The sequence below is a fragment of the Equus quagga genome, chromosome 2, assembly GCF_021613505.1.
Source record: "Equus quagga isolate Etosha38 chromosome 2, UCLA_HA_Equagga_1.0, whole genome shotgun sequence".
NCBI classification, from domain to species: Eukaryota; Metazoa; Chordata; class Mammalia; order Perissodactyla; family Equidae; genus Equus; species Equus quagga.
This window is the reverse complement of record NC_060268.1, coordinates 80,250,206-80,272,269: the sequence shown is the minus strand read 5'-3', so window position 1 is coordinate 80,272,269 and position 22,064 is coordinate 80,250,206. Positions and strand designations below refer to the sequence as shown.

At 38.6% G+C, this 22,064-nt stretch overlaps 1 protein-coding gene across 1 annotated transcript in view; it reads right to left on the bottom strand.

Annotated features, from left to right (window-relative positions):
- Window positions 1-22,064, bottom strand: part of CERS3 (ceramide synthase 3) — a 107,080-nt gene that overhangs the window by 37,367 nt on the left and 47,649 nt on the right. Inside the window, exons 7-10 of the mRNA XM_046653336.1 lie at window positions 21,062-21,154; window positions 17,823-17,951; window positions 13,970-14,076; window positions 3,362-3,515 (exon numbers count right to left, since the gene is read on the bottom strand). Of these exons, the coding sequence (XP_046509292.1) occupies window positions 3,362-3,515; window positions 13,970-14,076; window positions 17,823-17,951; window positions 21,062-21,154 (483 nt within the window). The remainder of the gene's footprint in view (window positions 1-3,361; window positions 3,516-13,969; window positions 14,077-17,822; window positions 17,952-21,061; window positions 21,155-22,064) is intronic.

Genomic DNA, 22,064 nt, shown 5'->3' with positions numbered 1-22,064 from the left:
TCAGTGGGAGAGTGTGATCTGAACCCACACAGAGCCTGGCCTCTTGGCTATTACCCTAACTCCTCTACCTGGAAGTGATTTGGGATTACTAAATAATTGCAAAACATTTCCTTATGCTTTTAAAAAAATAAGTTAAAGGACTTGTGCTGTATTTTAATCTATTATCCTGATTACTCAATTTGTTTATGTCCTCACTACTTTTTATCCCTTACAAGTATTTTAAATTAATTTTCTGGTTAATAATTTTCTTCCTTGAATTTGAATAAAGAATAATTATAAAAGTTAAAGTATTACAAGTTAAGAGACTCCAGTTCTATCCTTGGCTTTGCCATAAAATTATTGTGTGAATTTGCTTGAGGCCCCAGTTTCCTCATGCTTCTTAGAGGGTTCCTTTCTTTAACTACAATAGCTCAGTGCATGTAAAATGTCATTCTGTGAACTTGAGAGATACTGTCTGTCGAGTGCAGATGGCTGAGGCAGGTTGCCAAGGGGCTAGTTTCTCCATCCTGGCTTTAACACTGTATGCTACAGCCCCTCCCTCCATGTCTTGGCTATGTACCAGTCTAAGATGTTACAGAGACATGCTTGAGTTGGCTAGGAACCAGTATGATATTTAGAAAGAAGAAAATAAAAGCTTAAGAATGATCAAGTTCTCTTAAGTAATATTAAACAAAAGCATGCTATGCTCTTTCTAATTCCCTCTGAAAGCACTTCTTATGTTCGCAAAGAGAATGACAGGATGAATACGTCAGCCTGTTATACTTCCCAATGTGAGGTGTGGGCTGGTAGTTTGCCACAAAATCACCCATTCCACAGGAGCCAGTTATGTTTCAGTGCCAAGTCTTGTTCTCAAGCAGCAAGATGCCTGCTCACTATGGTCCATATCTGTTAGTGTCCTGAAATTATACTGATATTGTTATTTTAAGGTATTCGACAACAGAAGTAAATGGCAAAGGTCCTCATTCATCACATACATTTGATGACCCTTAGGGAACATAAGATGTGAATATTATAAAAATTACTATTTTTAAGAAGTATAATCACTTTCTTCTTTTTAGTCTACAGTGCAAATTTATGGAGACCACAAAAAGATTCATACATTATTCTGTAACTTTTTACCCAAAACAGGGTGGTGTGTTTCCCCAAATTATTTATTTATTTGTATATTCAAAATTACTTATTAAAAGGGCTGCCTGGCATAAAGAACTTGAAGGGACAATTGCTCAATCTGTAATAAGATTTAAAAGAGATTTTTAGAGGCCTATGAACTTCTGCGATGCCATTTTTAAAATATGCAAGAATTAGTCTCCCTAGGAACAACTGAGGTGTGTATTAAATGCTACAGATTTATTAAATGGAATTGAAAACTCAAAACTGACTTGTTAGTTGTTCCTCTAAGAATTTCACCTCCTGCTTCTCTCCCTCTCCTCTCCTTTGCAGTGCAACCATGCCTTCAAATAGCATTCTTTAAAAGGAAGCTTTATGGCTTTGGAGGAATAAGCTGATTTCACAGCCAGCTTTGCCACTGCTATGGAAAACAGAGTGCACATGCAAGCCAGCTGAAGTCATACGAACTGCAAGGATTAGGGCCGCGGGGGCCTCCACTACTGCTGTCAAACTGCAATTGGAAACAGCTTTTCCAAAGTACAGCATGAGAAATCAGGAATTCCTGTCCACAGCTCCCCAACCTGCTGGGTTTTTAATCAGGACTGGCACAACCCAACAGAGATGAGAAATATAAAAATTATGATGAAACCAAACAAGAGTATCTTCTGGTTTCCAAGTTTTATTCTGCCTGGGTCCCTTCCAGGCCTGTAATTATTGTCACTCACGAGTTGATAATGAACAGCTTCTTCCTAGGAGCTCCAGGAAGGCTTGACCCAAAGGCACGACAGGTTCAGTTCAGCGCCTCCCTTCACTCCAGCCCTGGGTGTGCAGATCGTCTAACTGCTCAAATTCCTAACCTTATCTCAGCTCCTTCAACTTTATTCATGACTTCGAGATAAAATAACTTTTGCAGAGATCATAGAAAAACTGTTTAGAATATTAATGAACAAGAAACATTCAATGAAAGTTTTTTTTCTTGGCACTCCAACTTTAAGGGAGGGTCTACTCTGAAGAGAACGAGCTCAAGTCAGTAATTTTGTTAAAAAAAAAAAAACAGAACAACTTTTAGGATTTGGTTTGAGATTAATCTAAATGTAGCCCAATTTCCTGCATCTCTGTCCAAATCTAGAAGCTCAGAGATGGCAGAAAACCCAGAGGTCAATTATTGCAATGTCCATTTCATTTGTCAGTTCTTCGACAATCTTTCAGACACATTTACTAAAGTAGGAAAATGAACTGATCAGAGAATTGACCAAAAAAATGACCTTATCAGATAAATTACCAACATACCTGTTACATATAAGTCACTCATTCTGATGATGATATAACGCTGTGTTATACATGGATGGTAACACCTGAAAAAGGGCCAGCCGTAACCTTCACATTGAAAGATCTTTAATTAAAACTCCCTCAGATGTATGATTTCCATACAAAGGGGTTGTGATCTGATTTTTTTTACTAGCTTTAAAGGCTCAAATCAAATTCCGTCTACCCAGTGAAACTGTCCCTGGTCCCCTTGAGTCAATTAATTTCTCTTTTATCTTTTCTTCCACAGCAAGTTTCTGTGACCTCTCTTTAGCACAGGACGTTCTGTACAATAGAGGTAGTTGCAAGTAGGTGAGTATTCCCCACTAGACTGTGGGCTGTTTACCCAAAGGTGGTGATTTTGTATTATTCATTTCTGCAGCCGTCTCCTCTCCTGTTCTGGAATTAAAGCCCAGAACTGAATTCATAGCAGTACAAAATAAACCTTGTACCGTCTAAAATGTATTATTGATTTGATATTATTTAGGGAAGAAGTTTTCAGGAAAAAAGTATAGGCAAATGATGATTTCAGAGAGTAGGAGAAAGCTCAGCTCATGGGGAGAATATTGTGTGCAAACTGGATGCTCAGCAAAGGTAAACATGAGGCCCTGAAATATTACTCAACTATCACCAATATGGTTGTCCCAAACTAGAGCAAATTTAGACTCATTAGGACGTTCTTTAAAAAGTAGCAATCAATTTCTGGATAAAAATTTCTTAAAAATAACTTGTCCTCTACTAAAAGCAATTTCATGAAAGCACCTTAGAGACCCACTTAATGAAAAATCTAATTAGATTTTAGAGAAATTTTTATCAATAATGATCAAATCAAGAAAAAAAAGAATTCTGGTTAACTATAAATTAACTAGAATGTTCCACAGTCTGGACTCACCTTCAATCTGGCAATGAAATCTGCTTGTTAAGAGTAGTAGACTCAGACAGCCCTTACCTTCATGAACACACATCTTTTGAGCATCCTCAGGATGAAGTAACTCCAGTAAAAGTGAAGAGCTTGCAGGACTATGAGCTGGAAGTTGATGAAGAAGTATGCAAAGAAAGGCTCAATGTAGTGCAGAGGCAGAATCAGTGTGTAATATAAAATCCTGAAAAACCAAACAGAGGGGAGTATTTCATTACAGACAAAGCACTTGTGAATTTCTATTGAGAAAACAAATAATTTTTTCTCCCAAGGTATACAACATTCATTTCATTTCTAATGATGTTCAAGAAATTCTCAGGAGAAAACAATATGATAATATTGCCTTTTATGTCATTATTGGCACATCACACACAAAAATACAGTCTGCCTCCTGGGAGAAAAGTTAAAGCAAATGGAATTTTTATCGCCACACTGCCTATACTGTAATGTCTCTGTACCTCGGTTTCCTCATTGCAAACAGGAGAGCATACGCTAACCCTACTCACCCTCCCAGGAGGAGGTGGTGGAAATGTTCAGAACAAGTGAGATGAAGTATGTTTACATCCAGTTATTGCCTTTATAACACAATTTCATTTACTTGGCATCAAAGGTAAATGGGGAATTCTACAAAAATAAATTTTCCAGAGCAAATGGGCTTTTAAAGAAGCAAAAATTCCATTATTACTCCCGCTTCACTTCCACTTTCTAAAGTGAATTGCATACTTTCTTAATTTCATAAATAGACTCCTGGACACAATCTGAACTCCCGTTGAGGACCCAGGATGCACAGAGCCTTCAGATACTATTCCAGTATGAAAGGCTATCTGCTCCCTTCCCAAATTTCATACACTACTATAATTTTAGAGTTTTTGGATAAGTTTGTTTATAGGTACATTACTATAATTATAAAAATAATTTATTCATATAAAATTGGGAAAATAAGAAAAAGAAAGTTATCTATAATACCATCACTTTAAACAAATAATATTGTAACTTTTGTGTATTTTCTTCCAGTTTTTTGCTAAACTATTTATTTTAATTTTATTTTTTAAATTAACATACAGTAAAATTGACTATTTTAGGAAAAAAGTACAATTTTCATGAAATAGTTATGAACACTTTCTGCAATCAGTGCAACATCCATTTCTCTGTCTATTCTGTTTGGAAGTAACTACAAAATAAAATTTTATTTTACTGGTTTTTCAAAGCATAAGAAAAACTTTTCTCCTACAGTTCTATGAATTATAATACATGTATAGGTTTGTGTAACCACCACCACCATTAGGATACAGAACAGTTCCATCATCCCAAAAAACCCGCTTGCGCTATCCGTTTACAGTCACACGCTCCTCCCTGCCTAACACTTGGCAACCACTTATCTGCTCTCCATCCCTTTAACTTTGTCTTTTCAAGAAGCACACGTATATGGAATCACAGAGCAGGTCAGTTTTTGAGACTGCCTTTTCATTCGGCACAGTGCCTTTGAGATTCACCCCAGTTGTTGTGGGTATCAGGAGCATGTTCCTTTTTATTACTGAGTGGTATTCCATTGTACAGATGTAGCACCATTTATCTGTTCACTCACTGAAGAGCATTTGGATTGTTTCCAGTTTTTGACAATTATAAATAGAATTGCTATAAATATCTATGTACAGGTTTTTGTGTGAACGTAAGTGTTCATTTCTCAAGGGTAAAGGCATAGGGTGGAACTGCCGGTTATCACGTGGTAAGCCTATATTTAATTTTATAAGAAACTGAAAACCTGTTTTCCAGAGTAGCTGTTTTGCATTCCCACCAACTTGGTATTGTCCTAGAGAGGTTTTTGCCACAGTAGTAAAAGTAGCACTTGTGGGATTTGATGTTCAATTCCATTTAGCTTTAAATCAAAAACATTTTACACTGCTTGGACAACTTGGAGTATATAGTCTTCCCCAAATTGAAGGTTATTTCTTTAGAAGTGTATATTCTTAAATATGAGATTATTGTTTCAAGGTGTGCATTAAAAGTACATAAATTCAAGGTGTATATTAAACACTATTAAAACTTTGCCGAATTATTTTCCAAAATTACAACAATTTACAAGGCCACAAGCAATCTATGAAAAAGTATTTCATATGGACACAGGCAATTTATGAAAGTATTTCATTGAACCTCCAACCAGTATCAGGTGGCTTTAAAATTTGCTAATTTAAAAAGCAAAATAATTTCAATTTGCATTATTTGCAACATTCTGACAGTCCCTATGTCTGCTTAGTAGCTCTATTTCCTCTTTTGTGAGTTACCACTCAAGATTCTTATCCATTCAAAAAACAAGTACATAAACTCTGAACTCTATATAATAAAGATCATGGCCATTATCCATTTTACTTATGCAAATATTTTTTAGAAACTTAGGCATCACAGAAAAATACAAAGAGGTTAAATAAAAATCACTTAAAATCTCACAACTCACAGGAAATCCAGTCCCTTTTGGTGAACATAATTTGAGATATCTCTCCTAAAATACATTCTTCAAGGTCTTTTTTTCTTCCCCTTCCCCATCACCACATGATTTTATACAACAGGGATCACACTATGCCTGTGATTTGGTACCCTGCCTTTTTCACTCTATGTTACAAAGAGCTTTCCAAGTCAATGAACATATCTAATAGCAGGAGTCAGCAAGCTTTTTTGTAAAGGGACAGATAGTACATATTTCAGGCCTCTGGACCATTCAGTCTCTATTGCAACAACTCCACTCTGCCATTGTAGTGTGAAAGCAGACATAGATAATACACCAATTGATGGGTGTGGCTGTGTGCCAATAAAACTTTATTAACAAAAACAGTCAGTGGGCTAGATTTGGCCTGTGAGCCATAGTTGGCCAACCCCTACTATATACCATCCCAACAGCTGCACAGAAATTCATTTTATAGATATCATAATTTACTTACCTTATCCCTTATTGACATTTAACTTGTTCCCAAATTTTCATTACATTATAAAGAACACTTTGAGAATTACTTGTAAAGACATTTTGATAGAATCACTTGATTATTTTCTGAGAATAGCTAAAATCCTGAATCAAAGAGTATACTTATTTTTCATTTTGGAGCAATATACTAGACTGCTTTCCAGCAAGACTGTACCAATTTACAGTCTTGCACCCAGTGTATGAGAGCACCTGATCCTCAGATCTTGACCAACATCGTATTTTGTTAGTCTCTCTCTGAAACATCACACTGCTGGGAGGCTGGCCCCATGGCCAGGTGGTTAGAGTTCTGCACATTCCACTTCAGTGGCTCGGGTTCATGGGTTTGGATCCTGCATGCAGATCAACTCCACTCGTCAGCCATGCTGTGAAGGCATCCCACATACAAAGTGGAGGAAGATTGGCATGGATGTTAGCTCAGGACTAATCTTCCTCAAGCAAAAAAAAAGAGGAGGATTGGCAACAGATGTTAGTTCAGGGCCAATCTTCCTCACAAAAATAAATAAATAAATAAAACATTGCACTATTTATATTTATATTTTTATTTCTTATAAAGTTAATATATATAATTGGTTATTTTATTTGATTATTTTGATTTATACTTTGTGAACTGCTTGTTCATGGTATCTGTCCATTTTTCTATTAAAGTATTTACTTTTGCCACTGCCTCATAAGTGCTCTTTATATATTAAGGATATCAACATAATTTTTTATCATGTTAAATATCATCACAAAGTCTGATTCTTTCAACGTTGTTTATGGGTTTTTTGGCATCAATTTTAAAAATATTTTTGTAACCAAATTTATCAATTGTTTCTTTTATATCTAACTTGCATGTTATGCTTTAAAAGACTTTTCTCACTCCCATTATTTAAAAACATATTTTCCTAAAATCCTGGCTCTACCACTTAAAATCCTGGCTCTATGCAACCTTGAGTCACTTCTTTGTTCATTTTCTCAATTGTAAAATGCAATGTCAAAATTAAGAAAGGAACTACTCAAAAATATCTCCTGTACATATTCTACCAGAGAATGTGAATAATTACCTAAACATACAATTACTCCTTGTGATCCATACAAAGAAAGAAAAAAGGATAGGGGCATATTGCCAAGTTCTTACTGGACTAAGATTTCCCTGTTCCTTCTAGTTGAAGAGAAGACACAGAAAACAAGGTTCCGATGAGAGGGAACTACATGTACAAAGGCCCTCAGGCATGATGCATTATGGAAAATTCAAGGGCTAAAAGAAGACCAGTGTGGCTTAAGGGAGAGAAGTGACTGACAGGGAAGAGTCGTATAAGATGAAGTGGGAGAGGTAAATGGAGCCGTCTCATGTTGGTCCTGCAAGTCAAGTTTTGTGGCTTGGCTTTCATTGTAAGAGCTTTGGGAAGCTCTGCCAGTTATAAAGGGGAGTGACAGACTGCCCAGAAACATCAGAGCCGGATTCCAGAGCTGAGGCCACTATTGTCTTGCCTCATAACCTGCAGAAGACTCTGAGCCTCACATTCCCTGGACAGGGTGTCACTAACCCCACCCCTCTGACTGGGAGGCTCCAGGGAACCATACGGCTGGCTTTGCAAACTGTAGAGTCCTAGAAATGGAAGAGATTGCCATTGACATGAAAATGCCTTCAGAGAGAGCTGAGCCACTGTAGAGAGGAGAGGTCAACAACAGGGGCTCTGGAGTCCGCTAGATTTGGATCAAGGCTCCCCTGTGATCTTCAGCAAGTTACTCAACCTCCTGGGCTTGTTTCTTCTGTAAAATGAAAACACCACCACTCACCTAATCAGGTTGTTATGAGGATTAAATGAATTGACAAATGGAGAGTTCAGCATACAATAAGCACTCAAAAACTGGTAGTTATAAGTATTACTATCACTACCACTCTGATGACGATTGCCCCCCCTCCGCCCCCCACAGAGGGCTGACATCAACAGTACAGTGAGAGCAATACCCAGGAAAGAGTGGTGCTGAACGGGCCAGAATTTCTGCTGAGGGGAGAGGAGGAGGAAGCCGCTTTAGAGATGAGGAGCAGGCTCAGGAGCAGCAGGGACTCTGTGCTGACTGAACATTTTCTGTGGGACGACAGAGGGGACAGGAGGCCCAAGAAGTGGAGAGGAGTTCAGAAAGGAGTAGCTGTTGTGGCCCTGGGGACAGCAGGTTGGGGGGCTGCAGTAACATTTTCAGGATCTCTTTCTATGGGTCTCAGTATCCTCACTAAAGGATGGTCCCCTCTCCCAGTCTCAATTTCTTCTCCTTTGCTAAGAGAAGAACGGGAAGAAAAAAAAATAAACACATCTGCCCTTCCCAGCTTTGTCCTTAACACACGTGTGTTATGTGTGCAAGCACATGCATGAACACACAAACACTTGCACACTTATCTTATAGGCTGAATGGAATTTCCCTTTTCACACAGAATGCCAAGAGACTCCTGCACTCCTCAGTTCCCAGAACTGCTCTGCTCTGTCCGCTGGCCTTCAGTCTGTCCCAATGGACACACTACTACTGTGCACGTGGACTGCAAAGCCGCGCCTTTACCCTGTCTCCAGCTTTGCTTCCCTCTTCACTCCTTCAATCACTGGAATTTAGATGGTTGGAAAAAATCCCATTGTTAGTATAAATAGTAGTTGGTTTTACTGGACTAGATAATGAAGCCACCAAAAAGTTGTATTTTTCTAATGAAAATTGAAAGTTAAAGGTCTTTTTATCTTGCTAATTGTAGGTGTGAGCAGTAAGCCTTTTCGGGATAACAAATTCTGGTTCTACAGGTGAGTAATTGCCTACTTTCTATTTCAGAGATGTCTTATGTCAAAGTGACTGTGTAGGTGAAGAAAACAATAAATACTTAGGGATGGCAAATGATGCCTGCTCCTAATCATCCAATTTAGTAATTTAATTTGAAACATATCTGTCTTGTATTTCAAATCCCCTGTTTCTAGTCTTAGTTCTTTCACAACTGGTTGTGTGATCCTGGGTATCTTAACTCTTCACCTGAAATATAAATAGGGGGGTTCTACACACTTCAACAACCTTGATGACATGCAAGACAAAGAGGGCTAAGGAGCTGTTCCTGGTGAATGACAACTGAATGCAATATGTGACCCTGGCCCAGATCCAGTAGTGAAAGGGAAAAGCAATAAAAGGCATTAGGATTAACTGACAAAATTGGAATATGGATGATAGATTGTTACATTTCCTGAAATTGATAACTATATTATGATTTTGTAAAAAAAAAGTATTTGTTTTTAGGAAACACACAGAAGTATTTAGGACTAAAAGGATATGTCGTTTGCAACCTTCAAATGGTTCAGAAAAAAATATGTATATACATATACATGTACACGTGCGTGTGTGTGTGTGTGTGTGTATTGAGAGAGAGAAAAAAAATGAATGACAATGCAAATGGGGAAATGCTATCTGGTCAATCTGGGTAAAGGGTATATACAAGAGTTCTCAGTAATATACTTGAAATTATCCTGTAAACTTGAAATTATTTCCACATAAATAAATGAGTAAAGGGGTTGGACTAAATTATGAATAAGGTCCTTTATTCTAAAATTCTTTGGTTTGAAGAAGGTGATTGTTGTAGCTGTCCTTATAAATTTATCAGCAGCAAACGATGTGCCAAGCACATGGGTGTGAGGGAAGGAGCCCCTCTGAAGGCACGCTGATGAACAGGACATTGAACACATGCGGGGGAATTCTTCCTCCCTCCTTCATCATAAGGAGTAGAACTGGAAACTCTAGTTCTGAGATACGCATCTGCAAGCGGTGGCTCAAAGGGGCGGCCCCAGTTTCAACAGAGCCATTCTCGCATTGCACAAAGCCCCTCCTTTCCTCTGGTGGCTGTGCAATAGGCATTGCACCATCCCAGGAGGGCATGGAAACTGACCACAGCACCATTAGACTTGTGCTCTCCCCTCAACTTATTCAGTACCAAGGCCCCAGGCCTTATGAGGAGAGAAAATTTTCTGGCAACCTTGAGAGAAAGAACTGGAGTTGTCCATTACCCTCAACTTTGCTTGTATCTCCACCAGCCTCAAACGCTTTTGCTTTCCTCTGATGACTTTCCTTTGGTTTAGGTAGAACTGTGTCCCCTCTTCTCCTCTCCTACTGCTCTTCACAGGGATCTTAATTCGTCCATTCTCAGTCAGTGGCAGCAATAGCTAGTTACATCGATTTTCTACACATGGTTACAGGAACAGACAAATGTCAGATGGGCACCACCCCAGTCAACTTTCTCCCACTCGACCCTTGATCTCACCACAAAACATGCAAGAAAAGCAGTGGGGAAGAACAGAGCAAGTAGATTGTAAACTGCCTCCCAAAGCAGATCTCACGTGTCTGCAGCTTGAAATAGATCTATTATCTGCATGTTGTCTGGTCCATAGTAAATTCCCAACAAAACTGGACTAGTGAAATATCCTTGAAAAGTGAGTCGGCAGAGTTACAAGTTTTAGACAGATGGCTGGGCCAGGCTAACAACAAGGAACTGACTTTTCCTCTTTGGCACCACGCAATGGCTATGTAACATGTCCAAGTTGATGGGGAGACTGTTGAAGCTAGAACAATACACTGCAACTGATTCTTTCAAAAATCACTGAAAAATCCGTCTCCCAGTCTTCCAATAGCTTGATGAGGTTTTCCTCAATCTTCCGAACAATAAGGACCAACGTCAGTACAGAAAAACTTTTACCAGCAAAAAATTTTTATAGTCAAGTCTGTTAATAATGGTTTATTTGCAATCCAACTCTCCAAAGACAGCAAACAGTGGTATTGGCTGCCCTCTGTAGTGGGTTGGTAAATTCAGTGAAACATCAAGATCAAGAAAATGCCAAATGCATGCAACTAATTCTCCTTGAAATCCAGAAATGCTGGCAAGAGAATGAGCTTTTAAATCTAGGATTTTTAAAGTCGAGGATGTGTGGGAAAGTAACACACCAACTGTGCTTCACTCAACTCCAACACCATGTTCAATTGTGTACCGGGCAAGAGTAAGCTTCTTGTTGACTTTGAGACATCAGGGGAAAGTCTGAGGCAAATGTCCGTCATTGCCAAATTAAAAGTCAACCACAACAGCAATACTTAGAAGCTTCTCAGAGAGCTTCTCAGATGGAGAGCTTCCACGGTGTGTGCTTTTAAAATCCATTCACGGGGGCTGGCCCTGTGGCCGAGTGGTTAAGTTTGCGCACTCCGCTGCAGGTGGCCCAGTGTTTCCTTGGTTCGAATCCTGGGCGCGGACATGGCACTGCTCATCAAACCACGCTGAGGCAGCGTCCCACATGCCACAACTAGAAGAACCCACAATGAAGAATATACAACTATGTACTGGGGGGCTTTGGGGAGAAAAAGGAAAAAGAATAAAATCTTTAAACAAATAAAATCCATTCACGAACTCTTTGAAATTACTCCCTTCAAGAAAAGGAGGCTAATTTTCCTTCCCTTAAATATAAACTGGCCTTAGTGATCTGGATCCAGTGAAGAAAATGAGGTTGTAAGTGACATGATGTGACTTCTAAACGCAGGTTATAAAAGGACATACAGCATCTGCCTCTCTCTCTTGAGCTGCTCACCCTTGAAATCCAGCTGCTATGCCGTGAGGAGGTCAGGCCAATGGAGGGGCCGTGTGCAGGTGTTTCAGCTGACAGGTCCAGCTGAGGTCTCAACCAACAATCACCATTGATCAGCTGATTTTATATATGTTACCTCAACCATGTGAGTGAGAGAGCCTTCAGGAAAATTCCAACTCTGGCTACCATCTGATGGTCCAACCACCACCTGACTGTAACTACATGAGTGGAAACTATCTAGGTGAGGCCAGTCACCTCAGAGAACCATAAGAGATAATAATAATCAATAAATGTTGTTGTTTTAAGAGAGAGGTCCGTAAACTATGGCCTGGTGGTAAAATCTAGCCTGCAACCAATTTTACTACAGCCTGTGAGTTAAGCTGGTTTTGGTACATTTTTAAATGGTTGAAGAATAAACAAAACAAAGAAAAATATGCAGCAAAGACCATATGTGGCCCTCGAAGCCTAAAATAGTTATTCTGTGGCACTTTACAGAAAAAGTTTGCTCACCGCTGTCTCAAGCCACTAAGATTTCAGAAGGCGCAGTATGCAGCTACACATAACTGGAACACATAGCATCCACGGAACACAGTGAGCAGTGTCGATGGACAAATGCTCAGGTTACAGGGCCATGAAAGTCACACTGAAAAGCCACAATTCAAGTGTTATCTGCAAGTCAACACTTATCCTATCAATAATTGTTGTCACACAGCATTCTAATTTCACAAACACATTTGCTCAGCCAAAGCAAAAGTCATGGTAATGTCGCTCATCAACCAAGAAGAGTATGCTAAACATGCATCTCAGATTTGATTCCAGATTGAACTCCAATTTCTGAGAAATTCAATAATTTTAGTAATAATAGCTGGCATTTACTGAATTCTTACTATGCGCCAGAAACTGTTCTAAGCTATTTTATAGGTATTACTTCCGTATGCCTCCTGACAACCCTTATTTCCACTTTACAGGTGAGAAAACTGAGGCACAGAGAAATGATCTAACCTGTCCAAGATCACACAGGTAGTAATTGGGAGCCAGGATTTGAGCCCAGGACTGCTTCCATCCATGCACTTAGCCACTGCACTCTGCAGCTCCTCTCCAGAAAATATCTAATCAAGACACTCAGTTCTTGTTTAAGGAATGCAGCTGGTTTCCACAGGTAGGGCAGCATCCTTGGACCTATCAGACCAGACTTCTCTGGGTGCTGGTCAAGGGTACTGTCTATTCACCAAGAATCAGGCCTGGAACCTGGTTCTCCATCTCTTTCCCCTGGAACCTAGAATCTTTAATAGCTCTACTTTTTCTCTTGAGAGGATCTGAAACTCCTAGACTGGCCCCAAACTATGGTTGGTTATAAGCTGTTCCTTCCAAAACATCAAAGTCTTCCTCACATTTTCCCTCTGGTTTCTGTCAGTCAACACATGGAAAATTATGCTTGCCAAAGGAGTGACTGTCAGGGGAGACACAATATAGCTTCTTCATTGCCAGCCCTTGGCTAAACAAAATCAATAGACTGAAAAAGAGCCAATCAATATTAAAAGGATCTCCAAACCATTGGTAGGACCAGTGATCAAAGAGAATGAAATGTGCATCAGTTTCCTCGTCTGTGAAGTGGGAGTGATGATACCTATCTTTACGATTTGTTGTGTAGATTAGTGCCAAGATATATAAAGGGCCTAAACCAGTGTCTGGCATTCAATTAATGGTGGTTATAATTACTGTAATTTTAACATGGGACACACCTTTCTTTTAAAGAGCTGATAATTGTCCAGTGACATTTCACTGAATAACTACAAAAGCTGCTAATCACAAAGAAAGATGCTTATTCATGAGACAAGACATAGAATAAGAGTTGCTTCTTACCCGTTGGGTTACACATTTTCCATCTCCCTTTGTAATAAGCGTTTTCCACATTGGAAGGTGTTGTTTTAATTATTTATAAAAATTAGTAGTTCATATTCTTTTCTCCAACTGAACTTGGCACATATAACTAGAGATCAATGTAAGAAAGAAAAGGCAATGCTCTGACTTTGACAACGTGCCAGGGCCACCTCAGCACAGTGACCAAAGGCATGGCACAGCATCTTGTCTACTCACCAGAAGGGAAAAATAATGAGGCGGGTGATTAAAAATACAGCAGCGAAGATGAAAAACAGGATGTTGCAGGTTTGCCTCCATCTTGCATAAGAGAACATCTTAGCGGACTAAAAACAAAGAAAGAAATTGCATTCAGATAAAGTGATATTAGCATAAAAATTTTAAGTTAAATATTTATAAATGAAATGATGTCTGGGATTTGCTTCAAAACAATCTAGGTGGGGGGTGGGGTGCAGATGGGGAAATAGATGAAAAAAGATTTACCATATTGGTAACTGTTAAAGATGGATGATGGATCCACTGGGTCCATTATACTCTTCTCTTTATTTTGTCAAATGTTTGAAATTTTCCATAATATAATGTTAAAAAAAGGATAGGTTAAAATGACTGTAATACCACTCCTGTCTTTCACAAGCACTACAATTAACATAATTAATTTTAGCATGCATTTTATTTGGGAATTTATTTAATTTCTCCATTTAACTGTGAAGAAAGCTCCATTGAAGAAAGGTTGGGATATGAGTGAAGTCCTGGGCTGGGCTGGGGACATTGCAATCAAGGAGGCTACTTTAAGGCGGATGATAGAAGAGGTAGAGTTAGGAGGCAACTCTTGGTGCCCTGTCCTGGTTGAAATAAAATTTCAAGCACTACTTTTTGATTTTCCCTGCTTACTTTATGTTAGTCCATTCTGCTTATGTTATCTGTGTTGAATAAAAAGAATTACAGAAAGGGTTGTTTAATGTGGTATTAGAAGGTTAATTGATGAGGATTCTCTCTCGCATTATGCAGTGGAGCCCAAGGCTGAATGGAAAAGCGTCTGGAGTTGGGGATGAGAGGGGAGTAGGAGTTGTTGAGTGCAGATCATCCCACTGGGGAACGTGACTTAGGCCTGGGCTGTTTCAGAACTGAAATCGCTCCAGAAGCTCAAGGCCCCTCTACAACAAGAGAGGCAGCATATTTACATTTTAGGAAGAGTGTATATTGCATTTTCCATACTTTCCCATACTTACACAGGGTAAGAATATTTCGGACTTTGGGGTTAGCAGAAGGACCAAGAAGGAATAGCCTCAATTGCTGAGATAGAAGGCTAGGACGCCAGGTGGGTGGGAGATGGGTATGGGGAGAGAGACCAGAAGTTCAGAGTGCCTGGAATGGAGTGGGGAGCCATTTGAAGGGTCACAGGCTAGGCCAAGTTGGGTAGCTGGAGATGTGCACAGACCTGAAGACAGCCCACTTGGGAGGGCAAAGTAGCACTCCTTTGAGCAAATACAGACACAGCCTATTCTGGACTGTGCAAAGATGGACATCAGACAGTAACCCCTCTCCTTTGTTTAGCATCAGTCAGGATATTCTGAAAGTGTTGGGTTGTGGATCCAATCTTGAACATGTGGAAAATTAGAGAAGATCAGGAAGATGCATGAAGAAGGCAAAAGGTTGCTTATGAATAAGAATTGTAGCTGTTCAGGCTGTTTTTCCTTGCAGAGAGCAAGCTAATAAATGACCCACCAACCATCTTGAGGAATATGAAAGATTAATAGGCTCCACCATTAGGAAGGTCTAAAAAGGGGCAAAAGTTGTACCATGTCTGGGTTCAATTAGAACTTGACAGAGAGGACAAACACTAAAACAAACCACTCGAGGAAGCTGTGGAATAGGCACCCCTGGAGAATATAAAAAATAGGCCCCATGCCACTACTTAATGTTGTCTCTACCACCAGCTGATAGAAGAAACTGGGCTTGCTCATTGAAACTCAAATTAGATCATGACTTGTGAATCAAGAATGATTCATGATCATTAACAACATGAAGCTGTTCTCATAGTTTATCCATGAAGGGATCTCTGAGTTTAACATTTCATTTTTCTTCTGTTTTTTACCTAAGGACCTCGGAACATTTTCAAACAGTAATGAGCTAAACTTTACAATATACCTAAGAGGTAGATCTGACTTCTCAAGTTACAGCTGAGGATAGAAAGCAAAGCATTAAGTGATTTGCCCAAGTCACCTAGGGAGTTATGTTGTGTCAATGACACGGTAGGAGAGGGCAGGCAGGGACAAGTCATTGTGCTTACTCCCAGTCCCAAAATCAAACAACACAGTGAAGCTGATTTTACAGTGAACACACACCAAAGGTCATTGAACTGGAGGGTTTAGAAGCAAGAGAGTAGCATAAAATCCTTAAGTCATGGCCAGTGAGGTCTTCATTATCAGGCAGGCTTACTGAGATACAATCAGAGAAAGAGGTCATTATAACAGAGCTGGCTATATTCAGAGAGTAACACATGGGAAAACTGGCACATTCTTTTGCTAAGCCATTTGCTGCCCGAAGCACATACAATAATCTTGACCTTTAGAGTGGGATTTACATGTCTAATTACAATTACATACAAGAAACAAAATTGTGTACACAGCTAATATTTTAACAGTAGCCATTTTCTTTGCAATGGCTTCAAATGACTTCTGGTTACATCTAGAACAGTGTTTGGCTAATTCGAGTCCAGCCTATGGGGTAAAGCTGGTCAGCTCTTGAGTTAAAAATGGTTTTCGCATTTTTTAAAGGGAAAAGAAAAAAATAACAGAAAAAGACTATGTGACAAGGGATCCTATCTGGCCCACAAAGCTAGATTTACTATCTGGCCCGTTAAAAGTCTGCTGAACTCTGCTCTAGAAGAACAAGATCCTACTAAATTTAATTTAACTTCTTCATATCAACCCATACTCAATTATTAGCTCTTCAAGAGGCAATCCTGAATATAAAATGGGTTAGCATCATTTTCCCTGCTTCATTATAAATGAGTAAAGTTAAATCTGAACTCTAGGAAAGGTGGTTCTAAGTACAGCAGGAGAGCTGGCAGTTAAGGGGACCATTGGACCACTGCCTCAGGGTAAAGAGGAACAAATACGTAGCAGAAACATGTAAAGAAAACAATCCTCATTTTGCTTTATTTCTTATGTATATATACTTATTTATATATACTAAATAAATGTACTAAATAAAATAAATAAATACATATATATAAAAAATGTCTCATATATATATATATATATTTTTTTTTTGAGGAAGATTAGCCCTGAGCTAACGTCAGCTGCCAATCTTCCTCTTTTTTGCTGAAGAAGACTGGCCCTGAGCTAACATCTGTGCCCATCTTCCTCTACTTTATGTGTGGGACGCCTGCCACAGCATGGCTTGATAAGTGGCATATTGGTCCACGCCCAGGATCTGAATTGGCAAAGCCCGGACTGCTGAAGTGGAGTGTGCAAACTCAACTGCTACGCCCCTGGGCTGGCCCCCTTTGTTTCTTATATTTTGTGTGGTATTGGACTAGGAAGACTCTTGTTTTAGTGTCTCCTGCTCCAAAACATTCTTTCCTTAGAAAATAAATGTCATTTAAATCAACATCAGCTCTCATTCCTTAAAGCTGGAGGAGGATCAGTGCTGGGCAGTGCAAGCATTCAGTGGGAATTCAGCTTTGGCTTAAGTGCATATATGGTGCCATCTAACATTAAGAATCCATAATGCCATAAATCCCAGTTTTCCTTTTAAAAGATTAGAGTTTATTCCTCCTTCAAATATCTCAGCTTACTTATTGAGCTAGTATCTGCACGCAACTTTAATAAGTAGAATCCCACAAATCAACCTCTCTCAAGTGCCATGGAGAAAGGTTGGAAACTAAAAACTAAAAGGTTTCATTTTTTTGAGGTTGAAGGATCTCGGGACCCAGAGTCATCCGTGGACTTTGGGTGTTTCAGGACGAAGAGCCCTGCTAGATCACTCACAGACAATTCTTCCTGTGGGGAGTCACAGAAACCCAGGATGTGGTATTCTTATTAGTTTTTTAATGGCAAACATTTACCTCCAGCCAAATGTCAGCCACATCGTGCAACATCAACGAGAGGGTCCCAATGCGAAGATAATTAGCACACCAAGAGAAGGTGAACAAAATAATAGTAGCCAGGTGGTGGATGACATGAGCTAGAAAATCCTACATAATAAGGGGAAAATGGAAACCATTAAGCAAATACAGTTATTTCCTAATCACTGGAAGAGCTAGTAATAATAATATTTTAAAAATCCAATAACGTACATCTGCATGTTTTGAAATTTGTAAAATACTTTCACTTTAATTCTTAAACACAATCCTGATGAGGGAAATAAGACAAGTATTATCCTCACTGATAAGTCAGTTAACTTTAAAACAGCATTGAGAAGTTGTCATTTAAGTCCTAACATCTGCTGCTCTCCCCACGCCCCCACACTGGATCTATGAACACACACACACTTCATATACATACACATGTAAGCATAGTCCTGTGCACATTCACAGTGTTTATTCCCTGGCTAATTCCAAAAAGGGAAAAAGACAGACATATGATGTAATAAACTGCACAATCAGGCCGGCCCTGTTGCCGAGTGGTTAAGTTTTTGGGCTACACTACGGCAGCCCAGGGTTTCGCCAGTTCGGATCCTGGGCATGGACATGGCATTACTCATCAAGCCATGCAGAGGTGGCGTCCCACATGCCACAACTAGAAGGATCCACAACTAAAAATATATGCAACAATGTACCAGGGGGCGTTGGGGAGAAAAAGGAAAAATAAAATCTTAAAAACAAAATAAAACAAAAGAAAAACTGCACAACCATTAAAATAAGAGTTACTGCACGTGAATTAAGTAACAAATGAAAGTGGAGTAACTATATTAGTAAATCCAGACTAAGGAAAGCTACATCAATTGAGCATAAGAACTTGAAAGTTTTCTGCAAAGAAAATATACAAACAGCCAATAAGCCCATGAAGAGATGCTCAACCTCATCAGCCATCAGGAAAATGGGAATCAAAACCACAATGAGATGCCACTTCACACCCACTAGGATAGTTATAATGAAAAAGATGAACAATAATAAGTGTTGGTAACAATGTGGAGAAATTGGAATCCTTACACATTGCTAGTAGGAATGTAAAATGGTGCAGCTGCTTTGCTAAATAGTTTGGCAGTTCCCCCAAAAATTAAACAGAATTACCATGGGGCCTAGCAATTTCGCTCTTAGGTAGACACTGAAGAGAAATGAAAACATATGTCCATGCAAAAACTTGTATTTCAATGTTCATAGCAGCATTATTCATAATATCCAAAAAGGAAAACAACTCAAATGTCAAGTGATAAATGGATAAACAAAACATAGTATTCTCATACAATGGACTATTATTCAGCAATAAAAAGGAATGAAGTACTGATACATGTTTCAGCATATCCCATTCAACCTTGAAAACATTATGCTAAGTGAAAGAAGACAGACACACAAAAAACACACACTATATGATTCTGTTTCTGTGAAACTACCAGAAGAGGCAAATCCTTAGAGACAGAAAGTAGATGAGCAGTTGCCTAGGGCTGGAGAGGTGAGGAGAAATGAGGAGTGACCGCTAAAAAATACAGGATTTCTTTAGGGGTGACGAAAATGTTCTAAAATTGACTGTGGTGATGATTGCAGAGCTCCAAGAACATACTCAAAACCACTGAATTCTGCACTTTAGATGGATGAATTGTGTGGTATGTGAATATCTCAATAGAGATGTTTTTAAAAACTTAAAGATGTCAGTTTCCTTGTGGCCAAAGTAACACAGTAAATATGATAATAATAATAGCCTAATTTATTGAACACTTACTGTATACTAGGAAGTGCTTTGTATGGATTAACTTGCTTAATCCTCACACCAACTAGAGGAAATAGGAACTATATTTGGCTCCACTCTATAGATGAGGAAATTAAGTTTAGGGGGTTTAACCAACTAGTTCAAGATATTAGTGAGAGGTGAGGCCAGGGATCCAAACCCAGGCCATCCGATTCCACAGGCTGTGCTTTATCCACCTCCCAGTAGTTTTATGTCTCTGAAGAGATGTATTTATAAACAAATGACCTGTATCTACATTTAATTTTTGAAAAGGTGCTCAATGCACCTGCAAATAATGAAAAGAAATTAACTACTGAAAAATCAAAGGTGGGAGAAAGACAGGATCATTACAGGATCAACCTACCTAAATATATCTACGAAGACCTTCTAAAAAAATGATTATTTGCAATTTTACGCCCTGAGAAAATGACTCAACCAATTAAATTTCAATGTATTCTTAGCCTAAACTAAATAACAGTTTATCTATAGTTATTACTGAATTTTACGGAAAAGGAGATCATTTCTACCAGATTTTTTCAGAGTATATTCTTATACTTACATTCTATAAGTTTTCTTTTAAGATCTCCTGTTGACTGCAGTTGACTGGGCCCCTTAGTGATGGATAATGTACACCAACACTCACACAAACATCATTTAGTTAACCCAACTTAGTTTTATCTCCTTAATATTGAATTCAACTTAATTTTATTTATCATACAAATTTTGCTTTCACATAGAGGGTAGCACATGAAGTATATGTCAAGAGTATTCATCTTTTGATCTGTGTTGCCAAGGTATATGATGAAATCTTGTGACTGCATTGAGAATAATCTACTATGGTTTTCTGTACCAGCAAACAGGAATCAGTAATAACCAAACAGCTCCTAAAATGTCTCACTTTGTGACCTCAGAGGATGCATTCAGCACACCTGTGACTCAGTTTCCCTGAAAACAAAGCAAGCTAATAATGCCTGAAGCAAAGTTTTCTCACAAGGATCTTGGATGAATTAAGGAAAAAATGTTTTCAAAGTCTTTGAATACATCAAAAGAATTATATAAAGTGGTTTGTAATCAACTAAAAGATGTGGCTGCAGAATTAAAACTACTAGCACTTTTCTGCTTTGCACTGAAGAACATTAAATTCCCAAACCAAAAGAGAGAAACAGAAAACATAAAGGAGAGTTCTTTTCTTATGGAACAAGAATGGAGCTTCAAGGTTAAAGTGTCTATAATGTTTCATTACAAATACTTACCAAGGCACCAAGCCATGAGTATAATTTTCACTATTCTATGTGCTATTAAAAGCTATAAACTGAAACTAAAAACACATAAAAACACAATTTAAAGATTAGCATTTTGGGCAAGGGGATGAAAATTTTCAAAAAAATGGATAAAGTAGCTTTGTAAGTAAGACACTTACCTTCCTCTTGACATCAAAGCCAAGCCTAAATATGAGAGACCAATAAAAACTCATCTCCACAATGTAGTACCAGTACTGGGATGGCAGCAAGGGCTAAGGAAAAGGAGAGTACACACTACTTTAATGTCGCCATATAAATGACTCATTTTAAGGCATTAAAACCACTTATATCTATTTATATTCCACAAAATTTCCCAAAATAATGATGGTTTACATTTCAGCCTCCAAGAAGGAGTTGGAGATAATATTTCCAAGGCATTTTAATTCTAAAAGAGTAGACAAGAATTTCAAAATCAAGTTAATTTTTTTAAAGTTAAAACAACAGATGTAACTGCCTTATTTTAGTTTATTAAGAGTTAAATTAAAAAAACAATTAAAAATATTTGCTTAACAACAATGGCAAGTCTGTTCTGCTGGTCCCACAATTTACCTTGTTTTATGTTTCTTAAATACTACTCAAAATCTGATTTCCTATCCTCTCTTCTGGTGACAGGATGGTGATCAGAATTGGCCCATTCTCAAATGGGACAACATACACAATTATTTAAGTACTCTAAAAAGGTCTTCTGAGAAAAAGAATAAAATTTCTACATCTAGAATTTTCCTTAATAATTTGATTGCTGGGTGGGGGTGCTTATTTTAGCTAAGTTGAGAGATTATATTTCTTGGTGTGATGGACTGTAACATTAATGTCTCCAACAAATCTCACCTTCTGATATTCATGCCCTGGAACAGTCCCCTCCCACATGATCATGAACTTGATCTTGGGCTTTGGTCAAGGGGACACAAGAAAGTATGATGCAAGCAGAGACTTAATAAGCACCATGTAAGAAACCTGGGCTAACCTGCTGGAGGCCACAAAGTAGAGAATTAAGTTGCCTACTGCCAAAAATATAAATGAGGGTACCAGGGACATGAGCCATCTCCTAGCCAGCCTATCAACTGACTGGAACTGTATTAATGAACTCAGCTAATACCACAGAGCAAAAGAACTGCTCAGCTG